Here is a 26,540-nt window from a genome sequence, read left to right on the forward strand (position 1 = left end):
TGCTCATCAAGTAGATGCTTTACAATACTGCCACTGCCTTCAGGTACAGAGAAGCCATTTTACTTTGACAAGCAAAGAGCCTCTGCTTCAAAATTTAGTGGAGGTCTTACCCTTAAACACATATAGCTAAGGAACATCAGAACAGTACCATCCGGTATTCGTGGCCTTGCAGAGAACTGCATGTCTCTTAAGTGGCTCCTTTTACCACAAACTTGCTGAAACCTGTACAGTCACTCACAGGTTTCAGACTGATTTTAAGGATTTGTATTAAAATTTTGGGTTTGACTAAAAGCCCTCAGCTCATAGACAATCAGGTCATACAATTCCTTTCACAAACTGATAAAGCTCACCTCCTGCAGAAGACACCTGCAAAGCCTCCATCTTGTAGGTCAACCCATTCACTTTGTCTTCTGCGTTCTCTCCATGCTTCCTGTGACTTGAAGACTTGAACCACCAGATAGGTATTTTCAAAAAGCCCTGAGAAATGAACAGAAAGTACCAGGTAGGTTTTGGTTCCATTGCAGACAATGAAAAATTTCACTTTCATCTCAGGAAGAAGGAAAAAACATGATCGAACCTGAGCTTTTGTAAAGGCACCGGCATTCATCACTGCTGCTGTAAGCTCTTATCCTGCCTTATTTGTCTGAGGACGAATGTATTAAAAATACCTTGTTTCCCTTTATGAAGCTTTATTCACCATGGACTTGCTAAGATCCATTTATATACATACACATAACTACTGAGGGAACTCAGGGTGGCAAGACCCTGGAGAAGTTGTGGATGCCCCATCCCTGGAAGAGTTCAAGGTCAGGTTGACCTGATCTAGTGAAAGATCAGAACTGTGATCCTCAAAAGTCACTTCCAACACAAACCATCCCATGACACTGCTTGAGGTTTGTTAGCAAAGAATCCTTCCATTTGTATAACCATCAGTGACAAGAGAGTCTCCCAGTAGGGCCCTCCATTTTCAAACACCATCCTCAGTACAATTCTAAACTGAAGGCAAACACTTACGTTCCTCCATTTTTATGATTCTGTGAGGAAGCAGTAGTAGCAGTCTAAGAGTTGTGCCTTCACAAGAACCCTGCATGCCAGAAATACCAATTTCCTCCAGAACTTAAGACACTTCTAGGGAAGAAGCTGCAACGGGCAAGCCTTTTACCCCAGAAGTTGAAAGAATAATAAATATAGACAGATTCATAATATTCTAAATGTTGACTGAAATAAAAAAAGCTTTAAAAGCACAAAAAGCACTGTACATTATGGCAAACCAAATTTCTTCCGACGTAAGTATCTTAAAATAAAGAGGAAGAGGAAAAAACCCAACAACAAACTACTATCATATTCACGTCTCCAGACACCATCAACCAACTAAAGAACACAATCTCTCTCCTTTTACCTTTGGTGGAAGCTTTCCTTCAGTTATAACCAAAGTATCTCCTCTGCAAACATTAAGTTCCTTCAGAGTGGCATTCTGTAGGAAGAAAAAGCACAGTACACTTGTAAGTCTTTGTGGTTTTGTGCTTTGTTTCCTAAAGTATATGTTGGTGGGGGTTTTAAGCCATGCACGCCAAAGGTCCAATGTGTTTTGCTTTCCCACCAAAGAGCAAAGAAATATTCATTTAATACCCACTGCTTGAAGACAGCTTTGCACACAGCTACGGCACCTACAGGAGTCCTTCCAGAGCATCCTGATGAGCTGTGTATTTCCTTTGCACCTCCTCATCCCACCAACCAACATGCCTCTTTGTAGATGAATCTTTAATGCATGGCAAGCCTATATTTTAGAAAAAACTATGTGCACATGGCTTAATCCTAGTCAATGAAAATAAGAGGCAAGTGCACAAGATTTGTATTTTAACCATAGGTATCCCACACTGCCTTCATACAGCGCTGTGAAAATAAACCAGCAAGTGTACTAGTGGAGCACACACAAAACCACCGCGCGTTTGCTTTAATGCGGCTCTCTTCAGGAGAAGTTTCTAAAGAAAAACAGATTTATTTTTATAATTAAACTACGGCACGATTGAAGTCAAAAATAGGATCCTCTTACTTCCTGACTTAATGCTTCCCCTGCTTCATAGCACCAGTCAATCCTTCTCAAGTGCCAGTTGTCACCTACCAAAAACCAAAAACATACACATGGAAAACTAAAACAGCCAACAACACTGTTTTGAAAAAAACATAACAAAACTCTTACTAAACATTAAAGGGTTCTTTTGCTTGTGGGTTTTTTTTTTGTTTGTTTGTGGTTTGTTGTTGTTGTTTTCTTTTCAGACACTACACTGATAAACTAAAGCACCACCCTTCACGTCCTTCCCCAGACCCTAGAAACGCTACTGTTTGGAAATAGTCTTCTCTTACTTGTATAAATGTCTCTACCTCACACACCCAATTAATTCCCCTGGTTTAAGAGGAAAGCAAAGGAATTCCCATGTCATTTTACAAGTTGAATCAAGGACAGGCTCGTTAAAATGAAAACAATACTATAAGGAAAAATCCAACTTCCCCTCCTCAACTGTCTACCAGGAGACTTCCCGCTAGAGAAAAAAAATGAAAAGATGGTACACTCCAGAAACAATACTTGTAGATTTAGCACCTAAAGCATACTAGGTACAGAAGGAACAAACACAAATGGACATTCTAATCTGACCAAAATAACTGATGAAAACACACTTTAGTCTTTTCAAAGTACAAAATTTGACTTTCACGACTAAAATAACCCAAGCCCAGAAGGAATCTCATCAATAAATTCTGTGGGGAAAAAAATACCTTGCAGTCTTTTTTTAACAACAAGAATATCAAAATCTGCTGCAGTCTGACATTTATTTGAATGAAAGCAGTCAGATCACGAATCTCTACACATCGCCAAATTCAGTTCAAAAATTGTTAGTATAAGAGAAATAAAACTAGAACCATCGTTTCTTGCCAGTAAAACTACACGATAGGTAAATGGAAAAAATTAAGTTGATTTCAAGACATTAACTACTTCAACTCATACATACACGTACATAAGAGCACAATATTTAATTCTCATTTGGGCTATTCAATGTATATTCTGATAATAATGTCTTTCAGGTGAACTTCTATGTTTCTTGAAGCATGGCTGAATTTGCAGCGATCACACAACTGTAACACATTCAGTGTTCAATGAATGTTTAGAGCAATAGCTGGAAAACAACACCACTCCAACTCTCTTCTCCTCCTTCCTCCCTATCAATGGAAAGAGATGTTCAGCCAGGAAATTCACCTGTCATGCTAATGCCATCTGTATCTCCTCCTTAATCCTCATGTAAAAGCTTAGTAAGGAGTAACTGCTACCACTCAGATTCCCAAATAATGGCCAAACTGTGATCTCATTTTAAATAACTTGGTTTTGCAAAGCAACCAGAAGTTATTTTTTTACAGTTAATCTCATGCAGTGGTTCCCACTACAACAGAATATCTTTTCAAAGCAGCCAAACATCTGCACATGCACAAATAGTCTAGGAACTGTGGGTTTTGCCATATTTTGATTAAACAGAAAGCTTGAAACTGATTTTCAAGAACAACTGCACAGCCAGCTTTTATTAGAGCAAGACTGTCAAGTTTGTAATTCTTTCCCCTCTTCACATTACAATGACACATAGATCACTGCAACAAACTTAAAACTTAAGTTTAGGATAGCAAGAACTGTCTTGGAAATCCGGAATTTTTAAAATAAAAAATAATCATTAAATAACAATACAATGCAACTGACCTGATAATCCAGATTTTTCCAGCATTAAATTTAGACACTGAAAAAAGAAACATATGGTGAGACTTGTCTCAATGCACTGGTTGGGTAATAAAAAGTTTTCAGCAAATCTACACCACTATTTTCTAAAATAAAGACTGAGTGACAGAAAATCTGCACTGTCAGTTTTTTGCTTTACTTGAGCAAATTCTGTCCCAGAGTTTGAAGATGCACCTTAGAGAAATCAAACCTGCAAATTCAACACTTTGCAGCCACTACTCGTCAATATTTGCTCTCTATGCCAGAAGTCTGGATCAGCAGTACTGAGAACTGCTTCTTTTATTCTGTGCACAGTTCTGACTTCTCTCACTCTAGTTTTGTGCATTCTGAGTTTGATTAACTACAAGAGAAGTGTGGCAGGTTCTGCCACAATTGCATATCATTCTGAGGACTGCTATATATAAAAGGAGTGCCTAGCCATGCATAAAGCAATCAGGCTATGTTAATTCTTGGGAAAAAGCAAAGATGTTTCTTTACTACTTGGTGAAAGTTCAAGGCATTCTTCCTGCTGGCCTTTTGGAGTTGCCTTTGCCTCTGTGTCTCTTGGTGACCTGAAGTGACGCATGGGTATAAGGCAGAGTTCTCCAGGAGCAGCAGACCTGACCCAGACAAGAGAAAAGCTTTTAAAAGCAGCTAGACTTACCTCTTTGACAGAGGCAGTCTCTTCCACAACTATCTCCATCTCGGGGCTTGCATTCTGGTCACTCCCAACAATAAAATACAGGAAGAGCTAAAAATGCAAGTTAAGCTATCAGAACACATTTAAATACGGAAATACTGTGAAATAACACTCCCTACTGCACACATATACCACCTATTGCAAGCCTGCCATCAGTCAAACAGCGCTGAAACTCCTTTGAGCAAACAAACAATCTAAGCAGTACAAACAGAAGCACGTGCAACTGGGTTATGGCCATCAGTAGGTCTTCATTAACCATCTGTACATGTCTGCTGCAAAGGAGAGATAAAACATGCTAGCGCTCTGATCTTTAGAAATATACAACTTTTTTCTCATGCGTATTTACAACTTGCAGATAACGAGCAATATCCCCTTTTCTTAACTTTATGCTTTTTACAGAAGTATAGGCACATCAGAGCGCACAAGTTGGACAACCACAAACAGACAAATGATTTACCATTAGTCAAATTAGCTATATTAACTGGTCACATATATGCTCTTGGCCTTCTGCAACACAGATGAATGGTGTAAGCCTTCATGCCAATATGTATAATTCAGCGCCACTGAACTTTTTTTTTCCCCCATCCCACTTACAACCATTACAAGAAGAAAAAAAGGACTACATGAAATACTAGGAAATGGAAACAAAGCATAGAAGCAGCACAGGACTTTTTCAGTCACAGCATGGCTGTACCTGAGTGGAAGTTGGAGCTTTCCCATGACATAGCCCAAGCAAGCTCCCCATTTTCAGTTCTGCTTCCTTGACAGTATAATCCTCAGGCACTTCAGGGAGAACAAAAACATGGAGAACATCATAAGCTGCTGCTTCCTGAAAATATCCATTCTATTACGCTGCTCTTTAGAGTAAGATAAAAATGTTCAGAGACATTTGGAGAACTTCACTTCCACAGTGCTGACATCAGCTCTGTAAGCCTCCTATGACGAAAGCAAAGCAACATTTGTAAAAAGGTGATATGGAGAAATAGTGTGAAATGGGGACGATGGACATCAATTGTGATTGTATATGTCTGCTCAGGAATGTGGGTATGGTGACTAGTCATGGGTGCGGTGTCTGGTCACATAGGCACACAGCTTTGAGGAGACTCCTACAGTTTTGAGGAGACGCCTGCCCTTCTTCCTCTAACAAAGGGGCTATTTATAAAAAGGATGAGAAAAGGATGAGAGACATTTCAATGTTATCTAGAGGGAGGGAGTGCTAAGTCTTCTTGCCAGAGAAGTTCAGATGGTCACAAGGACATGAATCACCTACAAACCTGCAAGACCACCACATTCCAGGCAAAGGACTGATAAGCTAATTAACATACGAAGCGAGAGTAAGCGGGTTTAGGTAACAAATACGTATAGGTGTTAATTGAATATTCATTTGTTTTCTTGTATAAATGTGAGATGGTTCATCACTTCGGGCATGCACGCTTGTGGAGGAGCGATCCCCCGTGCACCTGCACGCAATAAACATACCTACTTTATAACTTTCGAGTTATAGAGTCTAACTCCGTACGTCACAAGGTTCTTCCCCACCATCTATTGAATATGGGGCGACAAAAGAATTTTCTAGGTTGTCTGGACCAAACCCCTGCTTAAAGGAGAACCAGCTCTGAAACAGTATCAGTTCAACCTGGGCTTTTTCCAGTCAAGCTCTGAATACCTCCATGGATGGGTATCTCCCAGCCTCCCAGTGCTCACTGTTTATTGTTTGACCACTGCCAACGTGAATTCCACCACCACCCCTGTCCGAGCAGCTGCAGTTTCCTGTGCTGAAATTCATGTCTGCTGCCTCTGATCCTTTCCACGTGCTTCTCTGATAAGCATCTGGCTCTGCTTTAACATGGAACTATAGAAAAGGAGTTAAAGATGGCAATTAGCCCTCCTCCTCCTCCTCCCCCCAAGCCTCTTCAGGCTGGAAGAACCCAGCTTCCCTCCTCTTTCATATGTTCCAGCTCTAAAACCATCCTAACTGCTCTCCTCCAGACTGGCTCTAGTTTGTAAGGGCTTCTTTCTCCTGCTGGGGATCCTCCAAATTTGACACAATGCTCCAGATATTCTCTGACGAACGTCGAATGGAGGGGAATTAATCTCTCCTTCACTTCCTGGCCATATTTTATTAATGCAATATATTAGCAAAATAGCAAAGACACAGAAAACACTTCCCAGCAAGTACAAAGCTGATAGACTCAGTTTCTCACCACCGCCCCAACAATGGCAAAAGCAAAACTGGAGGTCCTTTTCTGCTAAACACTGCCCATCAGGAGCACAGTTGTACAGTGACAGGTGCTATCACATGTTCATGTAAATCAAAGAGCAGACTATGGCATGAACATGTTCCCCCAGTCTTAAGGAAGCAGAAATCCACAGGTTATTCAGTGTGATTCATACACCACAAACACAAGCTGCCTTCTCACAGTAAATGGGAACCTAATGGTGCTTCCCCCATCACCACAAGACTCAAGTTTGCTGCCAAAGCTGTTCTAAAATTCAACCTTGTGCATCAATACTCTTAACAAATAGATTTAAACCATTTTGTTTCAGGAAATGTAAGTTAGACTGCTTCCTGTAACATCTAGAAGGCTGGAATAATATTTAATAAATTTACAGAGCAAAGAGATCATTTAGAGACTTTTCCATTTATAAAATCAGAGTCACAGAACAGTTTGGGATGGAAGGGACCTTCAAGACCATCCAGTTCCAAACCCCCCCGCCACGGGCAGGGACACCTTCCACCAGCCCAGGTTGCTCACAGCCCCATCCAGCCTGGCCTTGAACACTGCCAGGGATGGGGCAGCCACAGCTGCTCTGGGCAACCTAGGCCAGTGTTTACCACCCTCACAGTACAGAACTTCCCAGTATCTAACCTAAACTTACCCTCTCTCAGTATAAAGCTATTCCCCTCTGTCCTATCGCTGCAGGCCCTACTAAAAAGTCTGTCCCCATCTTTCTTAGAGACCCCTTCAGGCCCTGGCAGGCTGCCGTAAGGTCTCCCCGGAGCCGTCTCATCCCCAGGCTGAACAACCCCAGCTCCCAGCCTGCCCTCACAGGAGAGCGGCTCCAGCCCTCTGATGGTCGTCGTGGCCTCCTCTGGACCCGCTCCAACAGGTCCATGGACCTTCTTATGCTGGGGGCCCCAGGGCTGAACGCAGCGTTGCTGGGGGGGCTCTTACTAGAGCAGAGCAGAAACATCTCCCTCAACCTGCTGGCCATGCTCTTTCTAATGTGACCCAGGATACAGCTGGCTTTCTGGGCTAAAAGCACACATCATCAGGCCCTGTTGAGCTTAATAAATAACTATGGGAAACAGAATTTTCTGTTAATTCCCACAGTCTTGAAGCATATGGCCAGTGGTCAATAAACAGCAGGGATGCTAATCAGTTTTGCTCATTAGTGATGCAAGTAATAAAACCAAGCTGAACATTTAAGTCCAACTGCTAGCTTTGTATCGATACTGTTAATGAACAGTAAAACTGGGGGAAAAAACAAAACACATGCACACACACCTGCTTCAGTTAAGTCCGGAAATCAGTGAAGTTGTGTGTGTACTGCTCCCAGCAAAAGACAAAAGGGAAGCTTAAAGTCTCCCAATTGAACTACTTACAGAACAATGATTAAATAAATAAATTTACCTGGAGACAGAAGTTTCCCATTTCTGCTAACAGGTCTAAGACAGCTGTCATTTGCTGTAACAAAAAGGGCAAGAAAGAGAGACAGACATATTAAATAATTCAACTAAGAAGAAATCTGGCTCAGAAGTTTAGACAGATAACATATTTAAGATGAATGCCAATGGGTTTGTCTTTGAGGCCTTCCTCTGGAGGTATTACATCAAAAGTACGTTGGAGAAAGATTCCTCCTGGAGACCTCATGAGCAGCCTTTTTTATGTTTTCAGTGAAAGATTACCTTCTCTTTGAAACCAGCTGTTAGCCACAATCAGTAAAATACTACAAAACTGATCAGGTGCTTCCAAAGGTAAAGGCATCAACAACAAATTTAAAGAAAGAAAACTGGAGTGTCTTAAAGAAAGGAATAAGGTTTCAAAGAAAAAAGTAATTCTGAGTGTAATACTTTAATAAGGCAACAAGATTATTCTTTACTAAAACAGACGCTGAAAAATAAGAGCTTCATAAAATTTTTTAATCAAGACTTACACCAATTTATTTTTTAAGCTAGGAAAAATAATCATTTTATTCAAAATTGGATCAATTTTAAGTCCTTTGCACCCTCTTTCTTTAAAGAAAAAAGAAACAAAACAGCAATGGATTTGCCGTTTTAAATAGATTGATGCAAAAAGCAGGATGCCAGCCAGTACATTCTAACATTATCAGATCTACAAGTAAAGCAACTGAACACTTACCTAGCTCCTCCTCTAACTGAAGCTCCCGTATTGCTTTCCTTTTGATATCTGACATCACCTAAAAGAAAGCAATATTAACACCTCTAATACAGAATGCTAGTAACACACCTGCTGTTCAAATGCCAGGTCCACAAAAGGCAGCCCTCACTTGAAATGTGTCCTAGTTACGTTCTTACTCCTGTTCACGCTACCCACAGCTGAGAAAACTTTTAACATCATCATACCAAATATGTATAATACATGTACTGTTATCATAACATATTTATGAGAAGCCCACCCCTTGGGAAAAACCAGCATTTTTTCCTATCCTAGGCTGAAAGCAAGAAATAATACTTTCCTCCTCTTTTAGCTTTTGCTTACTGACAGCCTCACCAAACATACATTTACAGGATGGTCCAAAACCAAAATTTTTTCACACAAATAAACCAGTGCAGTCTATATTGGTGTAAAGTGACCCACATTACAATCTTATTACACAGCAAAGTATCCCAGTAATGGTAACTCTGAGTTGCACGCCATTTTCATCACAGGACAACTTCAGCCCTGTGGTTATATCAACTCCTTATTAATTGGCCCAACTATGCTAGCCAAGCTTTTCAGGGCAACAGCCTGTATCATATTCACAAACAATCACACTCCTTACTGTTTCAATAGTGGCAGTAATTTTAACAGGTTTCTCTTCATCTTCTGTCCTGCAGAAGTTTTTAACTTGGAGCCAGCTGATGTCATATGTAAAAGCAGTCAAATTGCCACTTGACACATTCACAAAGCTGTAAAAACAGACGATGCAAAGATGGTCAATGAAAAGTACACATTGTCTGGGCTACATTACTGAACAGTAAAGTTCGAATAAACCATTAATGCTTAAGTCATTAATAGCAATGGCATGTCAGCAGGGTAAGAGTCAGAGGCCTCATGCAGCATCCAGGCAGCTGGTTACTGAAAAAAAACCAGTGAAAACCGTGTGTTGGTAATGGCCTTTCAATGGGACTTGAGCTTCTGAAGGCACTTCAGATTCTAAGTCACTTTCTGAGGTTGGGCTTAAGGCTTCTAGAAAAAAAAATACTGTGAAAGCATACCTAGTCATAAATAAAAGGTTGAGATTTTCTGTCTTTCTGCTACTGTATACAAATACAGAAAGGTGTTTGTGAAGAGCCTTCTCACTGTTTGATTTACTCTCAATTTTCCAGTACTGTTTCAACTAGGAAGTCAGAATTTATGTAACAAGCACATATACATGTCTCTGAAGATAGGAATCTAATCTAAAGGCTATGCACTGGGAAGTGAAATAAGACCAGAAATTTGACCCTGGCAACTTTAGATTTAACTGGGAGATTCAGCAGAGTTCCATACTCTTCTGATACTGCTCTCTTCTCTCATCCCACCAAGTCCCTCGGAGAACCACACAATTCAAACCTCAGAAGTTCAGGCCACACCAAAAATGTACCACCACATTGGAAGCAAGTTGTTCTCACAAGGTTTTTCCCTTTACAAATGTAAAGTCAAAGGATATGACTGCACCTGCACTTTAAGAGCAAATAACTACCTAATGCTTGTTAAGTACCTGATCTCCAAACCTTAAGATTACTATATCATGAATTAAAAAGCTCAAAGTGACAATTAGTTAAATGAACATATATACAGCTACCGTAATTGTAACTGAACAGATTTTGCCAAAAATGCTTTTTTTGTTTCATTATATTTGTAATCAAATTGTTACCTCTGGTCATGGCTGTCTAAGATTAGTACTGAGCATCCATCTGTCAGACCAACACTTTTGACTGTTTCTTTCATATCTTCTTCACGAAAAACTTCCCAGTTCTTGGCTTCTTTATCTGGTCCTGCGCTGTTCTTTAGAATGATTCCTCCTGACGGTGCTAAAGCTCTGTGCAGATCACCCAGTTTTGTGCTGCATGAAAAGACGTGCTGTGATTCTGTGAAATGCTGGCCCTTCCCTCCTTCATTATACTCCGCTAAACGAAGAACGTTTACAACCACAGGCTCATGATCAGGGCCTGTCATCACCTTTGTACCACCAACCTGAAGTAAGGAATGCAAAATTTATGCAGTGATGATCAATAAAACACAGAAGAGACTAGACAGCAATGACAACAATAAAAGTGAGACAAAAAGATGGACCCTCCCTCCTTATTAAACCACCTCTGACCAAACACCTAATGAACAAACTAAAGTAACTCAAAGATGTTGGGAAGAGAAAGCATAATGCTAAGGTATGTTCCAGGTCTGCAGGTATAATAAATACCTGCAAAAAGGTAACAGTAGCTGAGAAACCAGTGGACACGATATCAGATTAAATTCGATTAAGAACAGAGGAATTTAGCCCCTCAAGACATTAAAGAACCACACAAAATTGTGACTCGGGTAGATCACAAAAATTATATTTTAAAACGTGGCCTTTCTTATATTCAACTTCAGAAAAGAATATAGTTCCCTGAAGACAATGCAATCATGCAGGAAGCTGGAGTACTGAATACCATACCAAAAGTACAACCAAGACAAGAACAACGGTTACTAGATGTTCTCTTCTGGTTTTATGTTGGAGTGTTTATGGGGTTTTTTGATAAATCAGAAAGAAAATGCATACTTTTGCAACAAGGATCTTCCAAAATACGAGGGTTTTTTCATTACAAAGATGGAATAAAATGCCATGTTACATAACCACTGAGGCAAGCTTCTGACAGTTAAGCAGAAACCTTACTATTAAAAGGAAGATGCAACACTAGAAAAGGAGCATAGTATTTCAGGGAGACCATACACAGAAGTAGTCACTGACAGGTCCAGCTTTAAATGTGAAATGATTCGCAACGGGGCTTAAGTTCTTGTTAATGCATTACTATTAACCAACCTCCTTCCAAAAAGGACCAGATGTTTTCAGAATATACTCCAGTGTAACTGGCATTGGGTACCTACAGGCACCTATCAATCTGACCATACTGCATTCTGCATAGTTTAATTCTGTTTATAATTTTGTCAAGCAGCACACTGTACATCACTCAAAATATATTGACAAGCTGTCAAAACACAGTATCCTACGCGAGGCTGAAGAGGTCTCCCTAAAGTCAACATTGGTGTGTCAGCAGCACATCTGCAGAACAGACTGACATTTCCAAAAAGATGTCTGGAGATCAAGCCTTATCTCTTCAGAATTAACAAGGAGAGAAGGTATTTGGTTCTTTTACCTCTTTCCCATTCCACACAAAGACGTCTGTTCCATCAGCCAGCCCGACACCATCCAGGGTCAGCTCATCTCCTAAAAAGGAGCAAATCATCAAGTTCTTGCTCACACCAAAACAGAGAAGCAGGTCAGCTGGTAAACTGAAATATGTTGGCACATTCTACTCTGGCTCAAGCATACCATTACAAAAGCTGCTGTGTGGTCAGCATTTATGGTGGGTAAGTTAGGGTTCACTCATGTAGCAAGAGCAACTCAAGTGGGTACACACCCCAACAGCACTCTGAGTAAAGAGGGCACAAAGGTTTCAACTTCCTTTCCCATGCAAACCAAGGCCCAAGTTACCACTGGGCAAAGCTGCTTAGTCAGGAGTATCTACATGAGGTTTAGCAGTGAATCAACGGATCTAAAATAAAAAGGTTGGATTTAATAAACAAGTTACATACCATACATTCCAAGCCCATTCTCTGAAATACTAATGCCCATGCTGCAGTTTCTTTTGCCTTCCTACCATAAATCAGATTCAGGTTTTTTTTTTTAAAGTCATTGTCATTTAAAGAACTGCACTAGCATGTGGAAGAATATTTACAGCAATTATGAGTGCCTCTGTATTCTGATGTCGGCAGTCATGGGAAGTTGGGTTATGTTCTGTTAGAACCCCAATTTTCTGAAACACGCCACAAAGGCTATAAAATTTTGAAATAGCTGAATAGGTTTTTGGAGACCAACACTTAGAATTGCATAACGATGCAAAGCTGGAGACAGAATTCATGATTTTAAAATACAAATATATTCTCCATGTAAGCATTTTTCTTTACAAAATTCCTACTTCAGCTTAAGTCTAACCTGCATTTTTCTTTGATGTCACCCTGGCTTCTCTCTTTCATCCTCTCCTCTACCTAGCAGGTAAATACTATGAAAACATTCATAAGCAGATCCAGGTCAAAATACAGACTAATACATTTTTGTCAGCAAATGTATTTAACTTGCTTAAGATCTGCAGTCTTAGTGCACTTCACAACAAAGATTACATATAAAAGTCTCAACACCCTTCATTTCACTAATAAGATTGTCCTAAATAACAGCAGTGGACTTGCATAGAAGTTTGAGTTTGAAGACTGTTTGGTAATACATGTCTCCAAGATGTTTTACATATGAAATTCTCAGTGTCTGCAGTAAATACAACATATAAACAACATGGAAGCCTCATATGTAGCAGTCTTACCATCAAGTATCTGGTAAAGATGCAGTCCTGCTGGTAAAGGCTTGGCAATACTGAGAATCATGTCTCCTTCCCAAGATTCCAACATCTATTTGGAAAATGAAAAAAAAAAAAAACCCAAAAAACAAAACAAAACACCAGCAAGCAATAACTCTGCTGAACGCTATTACAGCCTGGCTAACAAGCTCACTTGGTAACACTTAAGAAGTCACATCTATTTATTTCAACAAGGCTAGTAATGAAGGAAACTGTCAAGGATTTAGGATCTGGCCTTTCAGACTAGTCAACAGATAGTCAAAAATAGCTTCAGCTGGACACAAACCAGCAATTGTGAGGTACAGGAAAAGCAGACACTAAGTCATCTTTCATTTAGATATCTATGAAAAAGCATTTTACAAACTGTCACATTCCTTTAACATAGTAGAGAATAAATGCAAAGATACCACATCCAATAGTTAAGCTAAATGTTTATTTTAATTAGTTTTCTTTTTTCTTGAACTACCCTGTTTCCTTTTAAGGCCAGCTAGCTCCTTGAAAAGACAAAGACAAAACTGTCACAAACTGGAATGTTAAGAACAAGCCTGGAGTTCTGCAAAGCGTCAATCCATGTACATGGTGCCCAAATATAAATAATAAGCTTATGAGAACTTTACAGTCTACCTAATTAAAGTTACACGGCTTTTCAATACTTTGAGAACAGACCTGAAACCAGTGTTTCCTTCTATGTATACCCATATAGCTTTTAGCCCCCTAAAATGACATTTACTGTTGAAAATTCCTCATTGAAATAAAAATTGTGGCATAAATAAATTTGTAAGTGTTATGTTTGTTATTATGAAGTGTTTGAGTTCATTTAATATAGGAAATACCTGGAATACCGATTGTCGAAGGTCTCCCAGTGTTTTTCTTCTATCAATAGTCAAATCCACAACACTCTCTTTCCAAGTAAGTGAAGGATGCAAAGCCCCATTGTGAAATTTGTAACATGAGCTCAAATGGAGATGTAAATCAATGCCGTTGTTTGCCGAGTCACATTCCACTCTTTGAAAGAATAACACAATAATAAACCAATGAATTTAACACTGACAAATGGCTAGCTTATCTCAGAGATGCGGCTGTGCAGCTGTCCTGGAACCGATACCCTCGTGGCTAAATTCACCGTCACATTCCCCGCTCCATCAAGGAGTACGCAAATATGACAGTGATTTACACGTTGCACAATACAGAGCTAGTACAGATATGCTCCACATAAGTACTATAACACCAAGTGCCATGTTTCTACACCTTGCTTCTGACTTTCTAAACACAAACTTCATCTTTGGTGATGTAGAGACTTTAGATTTTCAGACTGTGTTCCAGATCAGTACTCCACTGAAATGCAGAGACAGAAAAAACTGCAGGGAAACTGAGACAGGACAGACACAGCCACGCCTTCCTCCTTTATACCTGTATTCAGTTCTATTAGCTAAATGTAGCAGCAAGTATGCCTTTGAAAAAAGGTAAAGGAATGAAATTTACACAGTACGGAAATACCACACAAGACTGGGTGTCTCGTGTGTGTCTGTATTTTGGTAACTTAACTGCGATTCAGACATATCAGCAGTTCTGTATGTTCCTCAACAGAAGGAAAAGTTTCAACCAACCTGAATATCACTAGCTCCTTCCTCCATGTTTCTGGCAAAGGATACCATTTATCTGTTGTTTCACAGTAAAGCAAGTCACTCCCCCTTCTCCCAATGGAGAACTCCCTCTATAAACATAATTAAGAGAAGGTATTCCATTCTCCTTCCAGAATGGCACTGAATTTTCACACAAAAAATGGTACAATTTAAAACTGTACGTTTCCCTTGAAATTCTGCAGAACACCTAGTTATGCCACTAACAGGGAAGCAGGGAACCAGTAGAAGGCAGAATATGGACATACAAGTTGTATTCCTCGATTAATCTCTATGACATTGAATCATTTTAGTATCTGGCTCTACTCAATGAGTTTCTTTCATTTTAAATCACTTCGGAGATCTGCAGATTAAGAATGCTGTTTAAGAGATTGGTACAGTTACATTAATATACCTCTTTTTTTGCAGCTCAGTATTAGCAGCATTCATTTCATTCAGAAGGTGTTCAGGAATTTGGTACCTTGGATTTCCTCGTGCTGCAACAAATAATATAGGCTAGTTTGGCCTCAGCTGCTTAAAATGTGTTTTGGCAAACAAGAAAAGTGATCAAGATGAGACATTACAGTATGGTAAGCATTGAAAATTCAGAGCAGTAATGTTGCATCCTTTTGTAATAGAGAAAATTAAACTACAAGCTGATATAAAGAATAAACAAGTGCTTTTACTTCTTCCCATCAATCTTTCCATAAGGGAAACTGATACATGAATGCCATTAGTAACTTGTATTTGTTTCAGTAGATGTTCTGCTAGTATTTGTGAAGCATACTAGAAAAAAAGTTAGTGTCAGCTATAATCAGTTAGCTGGTCACTACCTCCTCGGAGGTAACCTCTTTGTATCTTCAGTTAACCCTTTTTTCAAATGATCACTAGAAGGAAAACTGTATCTTCAGTTCTTGAAAGGACAGAAACGCCCAACAGCCTTTGCCCTCCAGAAAACAAACCGCCAACAAAGGAAGCCCCCAGAAAATCAAGATGAGTTTTGTGTACCTTCAGGCGGTCTTTTTAACTGAGATTTTCGATAAAACAGCATGTAGGCACTCTCTTTACCCTGAAATTGTTTCTCAATATCCTTCTCCTTGATCGGCTGGACTTTTGAATCATTCAGATCAAACCAATGGTGACCAGCAGAACTGTCCCTTAGCCTTGTAGGTTTTTTTTCTGCTTTCCACTGGACATCATTCTTCTGAGGGCGGCTTTGGAGATCTTGTCCTTGAGAATCTGACATAAACAGGAGCTTCTGTTTTTCCTTCAGACCAACCTTATTTTCATCAGGACTGAAATGAAATATCTGAGGATGATTCTGCAAATACTAAAAGGAAAGCAAGAACAAGATGAAGATACCCAGTTTTAAATACAGCAGCCTGCACTAGCTACTTCACGTGATTCATCGTCAAATTGATACACAAACCCCAGCACCTCAAACTTGGTTTTGTGATGCTTCCTCAATGTATTGTAGACAGAAAAATGTAGTCTCTTTCTACCACCTTACCTGTCTGATCTTTTATATACTGTTGCTGGCTTTGTTTCTTACGTAACTTCAAACTAACACGCGAGAAATGGCAGAAGAATTGTTTAGCATAGATGCATCACTAAATACTAAATCAGACTAACTTTTGAATTTCAAGGATTGCTTGAGACACTGAAATCATTTCAAAACACTTCTTACAAGCACATACTCTCCCTGGAAAGGCAGCACAGGGAGTGACACTACAGGCAATCAAAAATCTCTGCTTTATCAGACACACAGTACCATCCCAACTGATCTAGCCCTCCGACATCAGTACTTTCTGCTCCCTAGTCCCTGCAGAAGTCCTCCCTTCTGTATTTACCAGAGAGGGATCTCAAACTCAATCTGGTCTGCTGAACTGTATCTCACTCAAATTAACGCTGCCTGATGTGTCATCTGAAGAACTTGAAACCTACTCACTCAATTTCACATAGTTTATCTACTCTGTCCCCTCCTTTCACGTTATCTGCATGCTTCAAACAAGCTTTGTGTCCAATTTACATAAAAAAATCGTGGCTCTTCAGGGATGCGGAGCATGTGTGGACAACCACCAAGCTCCAACCTCCCCACAAAACTACAAAAAACAGCCCACCCCCTCAAAAAAAGCCCCAAACAAACCCTCAAAAATATGAATTTGTTTTAATCATAATGTAAAAAACTCATTTGATACTTCAAAAAGCATAAAACAATTTACATTTATTTCAATAAGGCAAGTCCTGCACTGATCAACTGCTTTTGGTATAGATACAGCACTTGTGAAAAGTCTGCTTTAGTAATATTCACAATAGCACTCAAACTTTGCAATGGTTAATATTGGGTTGCTCGCAACTTGTTTCTATCCCTTCCCTGTCAAAGTCAAAGCATCTACCTCCACAGAAGACTCACATCCAGATTTCACAAGTACATTTAATTAACTATTGTGAAAACTGCATTGTTAGCTCTATACAAGAAACAGTCAAAACACTGATTCTTCCACATATTTGTAACGCAAATGCTAAAGTATTTTCCTTAAAGCATTAGATACAGTGAACAATAGGACAAACAAAATTTTAGTGGAAGTATTAATTTTATGGACATGCCCTAATCAACAGAGAAGTGGCACACATTTTTCAAAGCTTCATTTCTGTTATGATTGTGAAGAGGTACTGTATTTCCTCTAATTCTCATCGCCGCTCTCATGTTCAAGTGATAGTAGTGCTGTTGCAGCTTCATCCGCAGATACAAGGTTCAGTAGGTAAGATTAATTTTTTATAGGTCAACCATATAGATAGAGAAAAAAGATACAAGCTTTCAGGCAGACAATCCCTTGAGAATCTTGTTCATGCTCCCTAGTCTACTAATTTATCTTACAAACCTCTCTTACACATATTGCGACTTGCTAGTCCAAGGGCCAGTATTTTCAATTACCATCCTAATAATGACTATTCAGTAGAAATATACATGTAAAGTTATCAGTAGAAAAACCAAACTAACATACATGCATATTACCTTTCGTAATGCTCCATATTGTTTTCGGTATTTCTTATTCCAGGACACCCCTTTTTTCTCTAATAATCTCTGCCCTAATTGATCCACGGGAATTTGTTTAGATTCTTCCTACAGATAAATTAAAAACTGGAATAATGAAGGCTGCAAAAGTCAAGGGATCAACACAAAGAAGCCAATTCTGAAGCGTTCAAATCATTCTTGTTTGTTAATAATCCAATGTAACATCACCTTTTGTAACAGCTTCAGTATGCAACTTAAGAAATACTCAAAAGAGGCCCTTTTTGGTATGAAGAGCCACTATTAGTATTACAGTCAGTTAAATTAGAAGTTTTATATGCTTCACAGTAAGCCTAGAAGAGTTCTGTACACTTAAACCTGCCCACCCTTGCATAGACCAAACCCTTTTTCTGTGTTCCCTGATATCAAAATCAAAGCAATAAACTCCTTACATACCATACCTCTGAAAAAATCCCTTTTAAGACTGCCAATGGATTTTCTATTTCTTCAGCATTTTCAGTTTCTCTTAAAAGCTTGTCTTCAATCAGTCTGTCCTCTTCCTGTGTAAGAAAAATAAGACTCACAAATACTGTTTCACACACAACTAGTAGGTTTTGTTTATAGTCTGTATCAACATTAGCATGCACAATTTAGAAGTGTGAAGAAAGTTCTGATTAGCTGCCTCTACCACCTGCTACAGACCATATATTGTCATACAGAATATCCTTTTAAAAACAAAAAAAAAAACCAAAAAAAGGCGTTTGCATTATTTACAAACAGCCAGAGTTATTCACTAAAATTACTGGGTTCACTTTTTCTTTCCCAAATGAATTAATACCTTTGGTCAAGACTAGCACAGTCATGTGAGATAGTTCAACATATCAGAAAGCTAAAATTTGCTACAAAATCTTCGCAGAGATCATACCTCATTGAGAACTCTGTTTTTCCACTGTGTAAGAGACCAAACACCCCACTAAAATATTAACTGGTTTAGATGTACATTTTCATCCACTAGTTCTCAGCACTTTTATGAAAAATGAGATATATCAAGCAAGGAAGAAACACCTTTAGGACTTACTTGTAATTGCCAGTTTCCTAATTCATCCACATCTCTGATATAAACATGATAGTGTCCTCCATAGCAGCCACCTTTATGTATAATAACAGAGAAGAGCTCATACATGTACTCTGAATCATCCATTTCAGTCTTTGAAAAGAAAAACAATAATAGTAACAATAACATATATCAGTAAATCTTTCACACAAGGACAGTTTTACCCCATCAGCTTAGTTTCAGATACTTCTCAGTGAGCATTTGCACGTGCAGAGATTGAAATGGCTTTTCAGGGCTGGGGAACACAAGGTACAGACCAACACAAGCCATGGACCAACGCATGGGCTTTTAAGCCACCTTTTCAGCGCGATTCTGAACAATACTGGAAACTCAAAAATTAAAATAATGAAATATTGATAAGAATAATAGAACAGCTCAAACTGTTCATAACCAGGTTTATTTCGTTTAAAAGACTAGAGAACAAACAAGCAACACATGTATATACATAAACCAACTGAAAAAAGCTTCTTCAAATGCAAACACTGAGAAATTTTGAAGTTTACTTTGCAACATTTCAATAAGAAAAATGTCTTTTTCAGTAACAGTGCCTCTATTAAATGTATTCTTTATATATTTTAAAGATCAAAAATTGTCATCAAGCAATGGTTCAGCTCAGTTTACAATCAATATACATATATGTGAATACAAAGACAGATTCCAAGAAAAATTAAATAACTACAGGCACATAGAACATATACAGCTAAATTTATAAATTATGTTATCAGACAATGACAATACAAATATAAATTTTAGTTTCCAGGTGACAATCTTCCTTTAAAGGAACCATCAGATTAAGTTTTACATAATTATTACACCTTCTACCCCCATGTAGCTACGAGGTATTTCCCACTCAGTTAAAAGCGGAAACAAACTGGAATTCCAGAAATTTGGATTTAGGGACAGAGGAGAACACGCTAAATGTCTTGAATACCTTTCCCTGACAAAATGCAAAATAAAAGATAACTTGTCCTTGAGATATCTGTTCTCTGCTGATTACATAGACAGTTTAACAAATTCAACAGTACAAACCTGCTCACAAAAAGGCCTCAGATTTATCTGGATGGGGAATGTATAGCAGCTTGTTTCCTTGTACCGTTCACACTTCTCAAAATCAAAGTTAAATCTCAGGAGAGAAATGGTGAGAAAGGGCGGCAACTTCCGCAGCTTAGCAGACTGTAAAATGATTTAAAAAAAACTGTAAGCACAACCATTATAACAGAATAGTGTTTCCACCTTGCTACGGTCAACTTATTTTCCAACAAAGCTTCGTTACAACGAGGCAGACATGACCAGCGTCTCCATTTTTAAAACTTCTTCCTTAATTCTCATTTTCCCTACCAACTACACATCCAAAAAGCAATCAAGATCCTTCCCTTCTGTTAAGCCCTACATCTTCCCTGAACACAGATCACCAGTCCCACAATTTACCCCGCTATAGAAAATGAAGGACATTGCTGAAATTGTAGCCAGTAATTAATTACATTTCCACAGCCCACATTCTTTGAGAGGATTTTCTTGAATTTCATACTAAGAAGCAACTGCTTCAAACCCCCTGTGTTTACGTATGAAGTCAAGACTATACAGCATCTTCCCAGCAATTTTGCTCCTGTCCCCTTGCACAGCACCTGCCACCAACAGTCCCAACACAGACCCTGGGAGCCCAGAGAAAAAAATACAAATGCTCAATTGCTGCTGCTGAACAGCAGGCGCTGCAGAAAGGTGACAAAGCTTCATGGTAGCTTCACCATTCCCAGACGAACAACAGTAGGGTGCTCAGCATCTGGCGTAGGCACCAAAGCCACCCAAAAAAACCCCACCAACAGCTACAAATGAAGCTCAAACTATAAATGTAGTCTACACGCTTGCTTTTGCTGTCAGGAAAAGCCCTGCTGAGGCTGGGGCTACTACTCTTCTGGCCCCATCCCGACCATCTCCTCCAAACACAGTATTTGTACATCACCTGAGGTTTATTCCTATGACCTTTGAGAAGCCTTCCAGTTCTCTAGGGTTGTGTGACCCCACGTATAGGTTAGGGCCCATACAGGCACAGTGTTTTCAAATGCAGAAATCAGAAATTATACTATCTGTAACAGTGTAACTAGTTCCAACAGGTATGTTGTCCAGAAAAACAGATCACTCCCACAGTGTATTTTGCAAACTGTTGCCAAGTGACTGTCGGGCTGCCTCCAAATGGAGAAAATGGTCTGAAAAATGTCACCAGAGTATATCACAATGGCACCTTGCTTAAAATCTGCCAGGCTGCTTGAAGAAAAGGGCTGTGACCAAGATTTGTGGGCTACAGTAAACAAGCATGATGCTGTGCCATTTGAGTGGCATGGGGTAGGTGTACCCTGGAAGACCCTACAGCCAGCCACAGAACAACCAAGCAAGAGTTAAAGTCTCCTCGTTTATACAGGAGGGGACCTTCAAGGCAGGAAAAACAACATAATCCATTTTAGTAAGGAAGAATATTAATCAAGATTGAACAACTTGGTGCGTGAACACATCAGGAACCCTACTATGAAGCAAAACCAACCATCTTGTATCACCTCTGAATTGAGCTGTAGATTCAGACACACTTCTGAGCCTTTCCAATGCCTCTCCATCCAACACTCCATTTGCAAAGCCCTAACAGGAGGACTCCCAGGAACATGACATGGTTTAAGAAACACCCTGAATTAGGTAATCCATTTGCATCAGTTATGAAGACTATTTGCACATTCTTCCAAGTTAAGGGTGAGAATCCGACTGTACCATTAAAATTTGATAAAGTTTTGGAACATGAGATTCTTCAACTACTACTCTCTCTAGAGGCCAACAAAAAAAAGGGGGAAGAATAATACCCAAAGACCCACAGAGGAGGAATGGAGTGGGTAGGTATGGGCCATCTTGTTTTTGAAACAGGCTAGCGTGGGCAGGCGGTCACATTGTTAGGCGGCTGCCTTCTTAATGTTGCCACCAAGGCTGGAGTGACTCAGCTGGCACCACACTTGCTGCCAGTGTTGACTCACACTATAGTCTGCTGTGATCACACACATCGTGCTGGCAGGGCCACAGAGCCACAGGCAGCAGTGGTGCTGACACAACGTTCCTCCTTCCTGCTACAGCCTTCCAGCACAGCCCCTCTCTCGAGGCTCTCCGTTCACAACCCTCCACCCCCAGCTATGCGACTTCTTACCCAAGTTTGGAGTTCCCACTGTATTCTTGCATGGATGAGCATATTTAAGAGGTAAGCAACTGTTGTCTCACACTCTGTTGAACTCAGCAAAACTTTAACTCAAATAAGTGCTTACAACCAAGACCCATGAGGCATTGGCACATGCCTTTGAACTCTCAAGCCACTGATTAATTTTAGCTGTCCTCAGCTTGCCTTTGCAACTATTACCTTCCACATTAAGAGTGCTGTAAGGTTTGGAATGCACTTATCCTGCTGCAGAAGAGTCATGCAGTAGGCCAAAGAGCTTCGCTGATGTGAAAGAGGCAAAATATGTCAAAGGCAGAGTGCATTAACGGTCTTTGTCTGCTTCCCTTTTACAAAAAATAGTGGGAACAACAGGAAAAAGGAGCAAGTTTTTATACAAAAATCACAACATGCAAAATTAGTACAGAAGAAAACCAAACACCACTTTTTATCATTCTGGAAAAATGCAATTTAAAGACCTACAACTCCCATAAAACTCTCACTGGGCTGTCCTTCCCTGGCTCTGGGGACAGATGACAAGACACAAAGAGTCTTAAATTCAATTACTATGTTGGGGAAAACAGTCCAAACTGTTGTAAACAAAACAAACAGGGACAAGCTGTCAGCACAGGGTTGCACTGGCATACAGACAGCGACCAGTATTAACAGCCACGCCACCATTTAACAAAGCACTTGGGGTCACACATGCAACTCCTCTGGAGGATACCAACATCAAGTGTCAAGCATTTGAAGCCTTCCCAGGGTGCCAAGAGGTGAAGGCAGGGAACCAGGCAGAGAAAGGAGTACTACAGTCTGGATGACCTTAAGCTCCTGGGGACCATTCTCAATAAATACCACAGGCTTAACGTCAGCAGTTCTCCACACATCAGAGCTTTGATGACTCAGCACAAGAAAGGGTCACCCCATTTAGCTTTACAAATATTTTTCAAGAAAAACAACCCAAACCCAGCAGTTCTTAACCACAGCTGAGCACAGATCAAAGCAGTAAACTGTTCACTAGAAGATTATGACAAAGCAGCACAACTCCTCAGATAAACCAATCAGCTTCCCTCAAAAGCATTTTCAAGCTACAGCCTGAAGGAAAAGACTCTTCCACAGTCTGTACTTTGACCACAGGAACATGACTTTGCGGCCTTGCTGCGCCTCAATTTTTATCCTCCTCCTTCCTGGCCTCTCAGATGGAGGGAAAATCCTGGTGGTGCCCATGGCTAGAAGCCACTGGCTTAGCATGCAGCAAGTGGTTGAAAAGCTCATCGAGAGAGGACATGAAGTGGTGGTGGTTACACCAGAAGCAAGCTGGCATATGAGAACGACAGATGCATACGTGGTGAAAACATACCCAGTGTCCTACACATTAGAAGAGCTAGATGGCTCCTTGCACGAATACATTCTTACTCCTAATATGAAGGCTCTAGCACTACAGAACATACTGAAAACACCTACTAAGGTGTTAAAAATTTATCACCGCAAGAACCTGTTCAGCATCAAGGAAACAATGCAACACCAGGATCAACAGATCCCATGTCCCTGTGCAGAGCATCAGCTGTTCAATGTTCTTCTGTCCCACGTGGGTTCTCCATGACATGGACCTGTTTGGTTGGGGGTTTTATGCTCTAGCTCAGGGGTCCTCTAGCTTTTTAAACAGGGGGCCGGCATGCACATGAAGCGGCAGGAAGCCATCTGCAGCTGCTTGGTTTCCCCCCCTGAACCCCTGGCAGGGGCCGGGGGGTTCTGTAAATACCAGGGGCCGGATTAAGGACCCTGGGGGACCATATCTGGCCCGCAGGCCATAGTTTGAAGACCCCTGCTCTAGCTTATCTTAGCCTATACTATGAAATGCCCAAAGCCAGATGCACTAGTAGTGTGTGAATGAAGCTTGAAACTACACACCATCCCATTCACCACTGGCTAGATTAAAGACTGCAACAACATTCAAGTCAAGAAATGAGTCACATGAGCTTTCCTTGACACTGCTGAGATTTAAAAAAAAAAAAAAACACACAGGTCAAATTCCAGCATCTTCTTTCACATATACTGCCTGATTAAAGACACAGATTTTATTTCAGAGTTAAGAGGGCAGACACAGCAATGTAAACAAATATCCCAACTGTTACCAAACTGAACACAGAGAATCACCGATGCTTTATACCTTTGAAGCTTCAACAAGTTTATCACAGGCTCCACATCGATACAAGTTCTCATTTTCAAAGTACTCTTCTTCTACATACATATTCCACAGGGCTTCCTCCAAGCCAGCAATACCTTTTACTGCCACTGTTAGGTCTAAGAAATCTTCCTATGCAGAAGTACAACAAAAAAATAAGGTAGTAAGCGTTAAGTTCATGGTACATCAGAAAGACATTCATCCCATTCACCACAGCAGACATTAAGCATTCATGCTTATGGGGAAAAACCCCCATATATGCACAGAAAATTTAAAAAACCCAAATTTTTTAAATTACAAAGAGCATAAAAGACTAAATATAATGTTTTACTGTTGCTACCTCCCTGCAGCACTCTGCTAACCACATCTACTAAAGGCAACACTTGCCAACTCAGACGATGCAACACTTTTTTTTTTTACCCCTGAGTCACAGCCTGATGTAGGTGGTTTAGAAAATGCCAGCCAAGACTTAAAGTCATGCATAATTTTCATGTTTTCAAGTCTGCAGTGGCCTAATCAACACACACTACCTAGATTCAACAAGGCCACCAGTGACACAGAAAAAAGATGTCATTATTTTTGGAGTTTAAAAAAAATAAAGCACATCTAAAGCATCTTCAACACACTAAACAAACCTATCCTGGAAAATCACCTGGCTTTACCTGTCTCTCACTGACATTCTTGCATTCTTTACAAACAATCTGGTTGACGACAATCCCATGGTACAATCGATTAATAAGGTCATGACCTGAAGTGCCCACAAGAGAAGTTTCCAAAGCACTGAACAGAATCCGATTTAATTCCTGCACATCATGCTGCCTCATTTCCTGCATGAATAAAAAAACAAACTTGAAAAAATAAAATAGTGCCATCTGCTTTGCTTATTGCTTAAAAACAACATATATTAAGTGTGACAGACAGCTGCCTCAATGACTACCCATATATTTACTACCTTGAGTAGTGAAATAGCAAAAAAAGTAAAAAGCTAGTAGAATACTACCTTTATTATTACTTATTATTCTTAATTTAGTTATGTTCTCTAAGTACCCACAAGTACATAAACTATAACACACAAGACCATTTTCACTTGGGTAGATTTAGACTAAATTCTAAAACTTCACTTTTGGTAATCTAAGTATTTGAGGGCAAGAACCCCAATTACTGTTCAGAAAATGTTCCTGTAAAAATAAAAGGAAAAGCTACTGAAATTGTATCTAACAGAACAATTTTATTTTGTTGCTTGGTGTAAACAACTGCCACATACTTCTGCAGAGATACAAGAGCATACAACAATCATCGACCCAATTCAGTGCTGTTTCCACAGCTTTAATTATTCCTTAAAGTGTCAGAGTTAAAAAAAAAAAATCTTCTCCATTTTGGAAAAAGTTTATTAATGATGGTGTCACTGATGGCGATTTGTACCTCATGGCTGTTCCACCCGAAGCTCTCAGTAAGGTCTGTTGTAGATGCAGCCTGCTGGTCCAAGAGCAGAAGCTGAGCAAATAACCGTTGAAGTTGTAATGGAATTATTCGAACCTAGGAAAAAAAAAACCACCTATCAGATCAGAAAGAGTCTTCAAACCTATAATTTAAATAAAACAGGAAAATAATTTAGTACAAAACTTTTAATAAACCACTGCTGCCTGTGGATTTCATAACACATTACTCAATTCACACCAAAACATCAGTCAGACTTTGTTCCCAAAAATGTACAGTGCCTCATGTTACTCAGCCAAATAGTCACAGAACATACATTTTGTGACACAGCAAAACCATAGCCATCACCAGAGTAAAAAAGGAGAACTTTTTCTCTGATATTTCTCATAACACTAAACCCTAAAACCCCAGCTACAAAACATCATGACAGACAGAATTAACATGTGCTATTACTCCTTGCTCCAGTAAAGGGTTTGGTGGCTGGTTGGAAGGCATATGGTTAGTGTCAACAAGCTTGATTAGCTACCTATATTTATCTTGGACTTAGGAAGAAAAACTTTTCCAAGCAACCAGTTGTTTCATTTTAACCCAAGAACTAAAGAGCGAAATTCTCTAGCCAACTTCGTAAGCACTTTTAACATTTTTAATATTTTTAAACAAATATTAAATTGCAGTCCCACACCATCTTGTGCATGGGTGGGCTGCTAAACCCTCAGAGAGCA

At 39.7% G+C, this 26,540-nt stretch overlaps 1 protein-coding gene across 9 annotated transcripts in view; it reads right to left on the bottom strand.

Annotated features, from left to right (window-relative positions):
* The window catches only part of USP40 (ubiquitin specific peptidase 40), a 38,002-nt gene that overhangs the window by 7,284 nt on the left and 4,178 nt on the right, over nt 1-26,540 (bottom strand). For all 9 annotated transcript variants that reach the window (XM_055812148.1, XM_055812149.1, XM_055812147.1 and 6 more), the window contains 22 exons: nt 25,804-25,917; nt 25,044-25,208; nt 24,367-24,513; nt 20,045-20,188; nt 18,980-19,108; nt 18,363-18,461; nt 17,905-18,012; nt 15,897-16,218; nt 15,304-15,385; nt 14,103-14,274; nt 13,237-13,321; nt 12,019-12,089; nt 10,539-10,858; nt 9,462-9,588; nt 8,819-8,876; nt 8,090-8,143; nt 5,149-5,237; nt 4,419-4,505; nt 3,740-3,776; nt 2,054-2,118; nt 1,400-1,474; nt 351-477 (listed from right to left, as the gene is read on the bottom strand). In XM_055812148.1, the coding sequence (XP_055668123.1) occupies nt 351-477; nt 1,400-1,474; nt 2,054-2,118; nt 3,740-3,776; nt 4,419-4,505; nt 5,149-5,237; nt 8,090-8,143; nt 8,819-8,876; nt 9,462-9,588; nt 10,539-10,858; nt 12,019-12,089; nt 13,237-13,321; nt 14,103-14,274; nt 15,304-15,385; nt 15,897-16,218; nt 17,905-18,012; nt 18,363-18,461; nt 18,980-19,108; nt 20,045-20,188; nt 24,367-24,513; nt 25,044-25,208; nt 25,804-25,917 (2,677 nt within the window). The remainder of the gene's footprint in view (nt 1-350; nt 478-1,399; nt 1,475-2,053; nt 2,119-3,739; nt 3,777-4,418; nt 4,506-5,148; nt 5,238-8,089; nt 8,144-8,818; nt 8,877-9,461; nt 9,589-10,538; nt 10,859-12,018; nt 12,090-13,236; nt 13,322-14,102; nt 14,275-15,303; nt 15,386-15,896; nt 16,219-17,904; nt 18,013-18,362; nt 18,462-18,979; nt 19,109-20,044; nt 20,189-24,366; nt 24,514-25,043; nt 25,209-25,803; nt 25,918-26,540) is intronic.

Source organism: Falco peregrinus, chromosome 8 (genome assembly GCF_023634155.1).
Source record: "Falco peregrinus isolate bFalPer1 chromosome 8, bFalPer1.pri, whole genome shotgun sequence".
Lineage (NCBI taxonomy): Eukaryota > Metazoa > Chordata > Aves > Falconiformes > Falconidae > Falco > Falco peregrinus.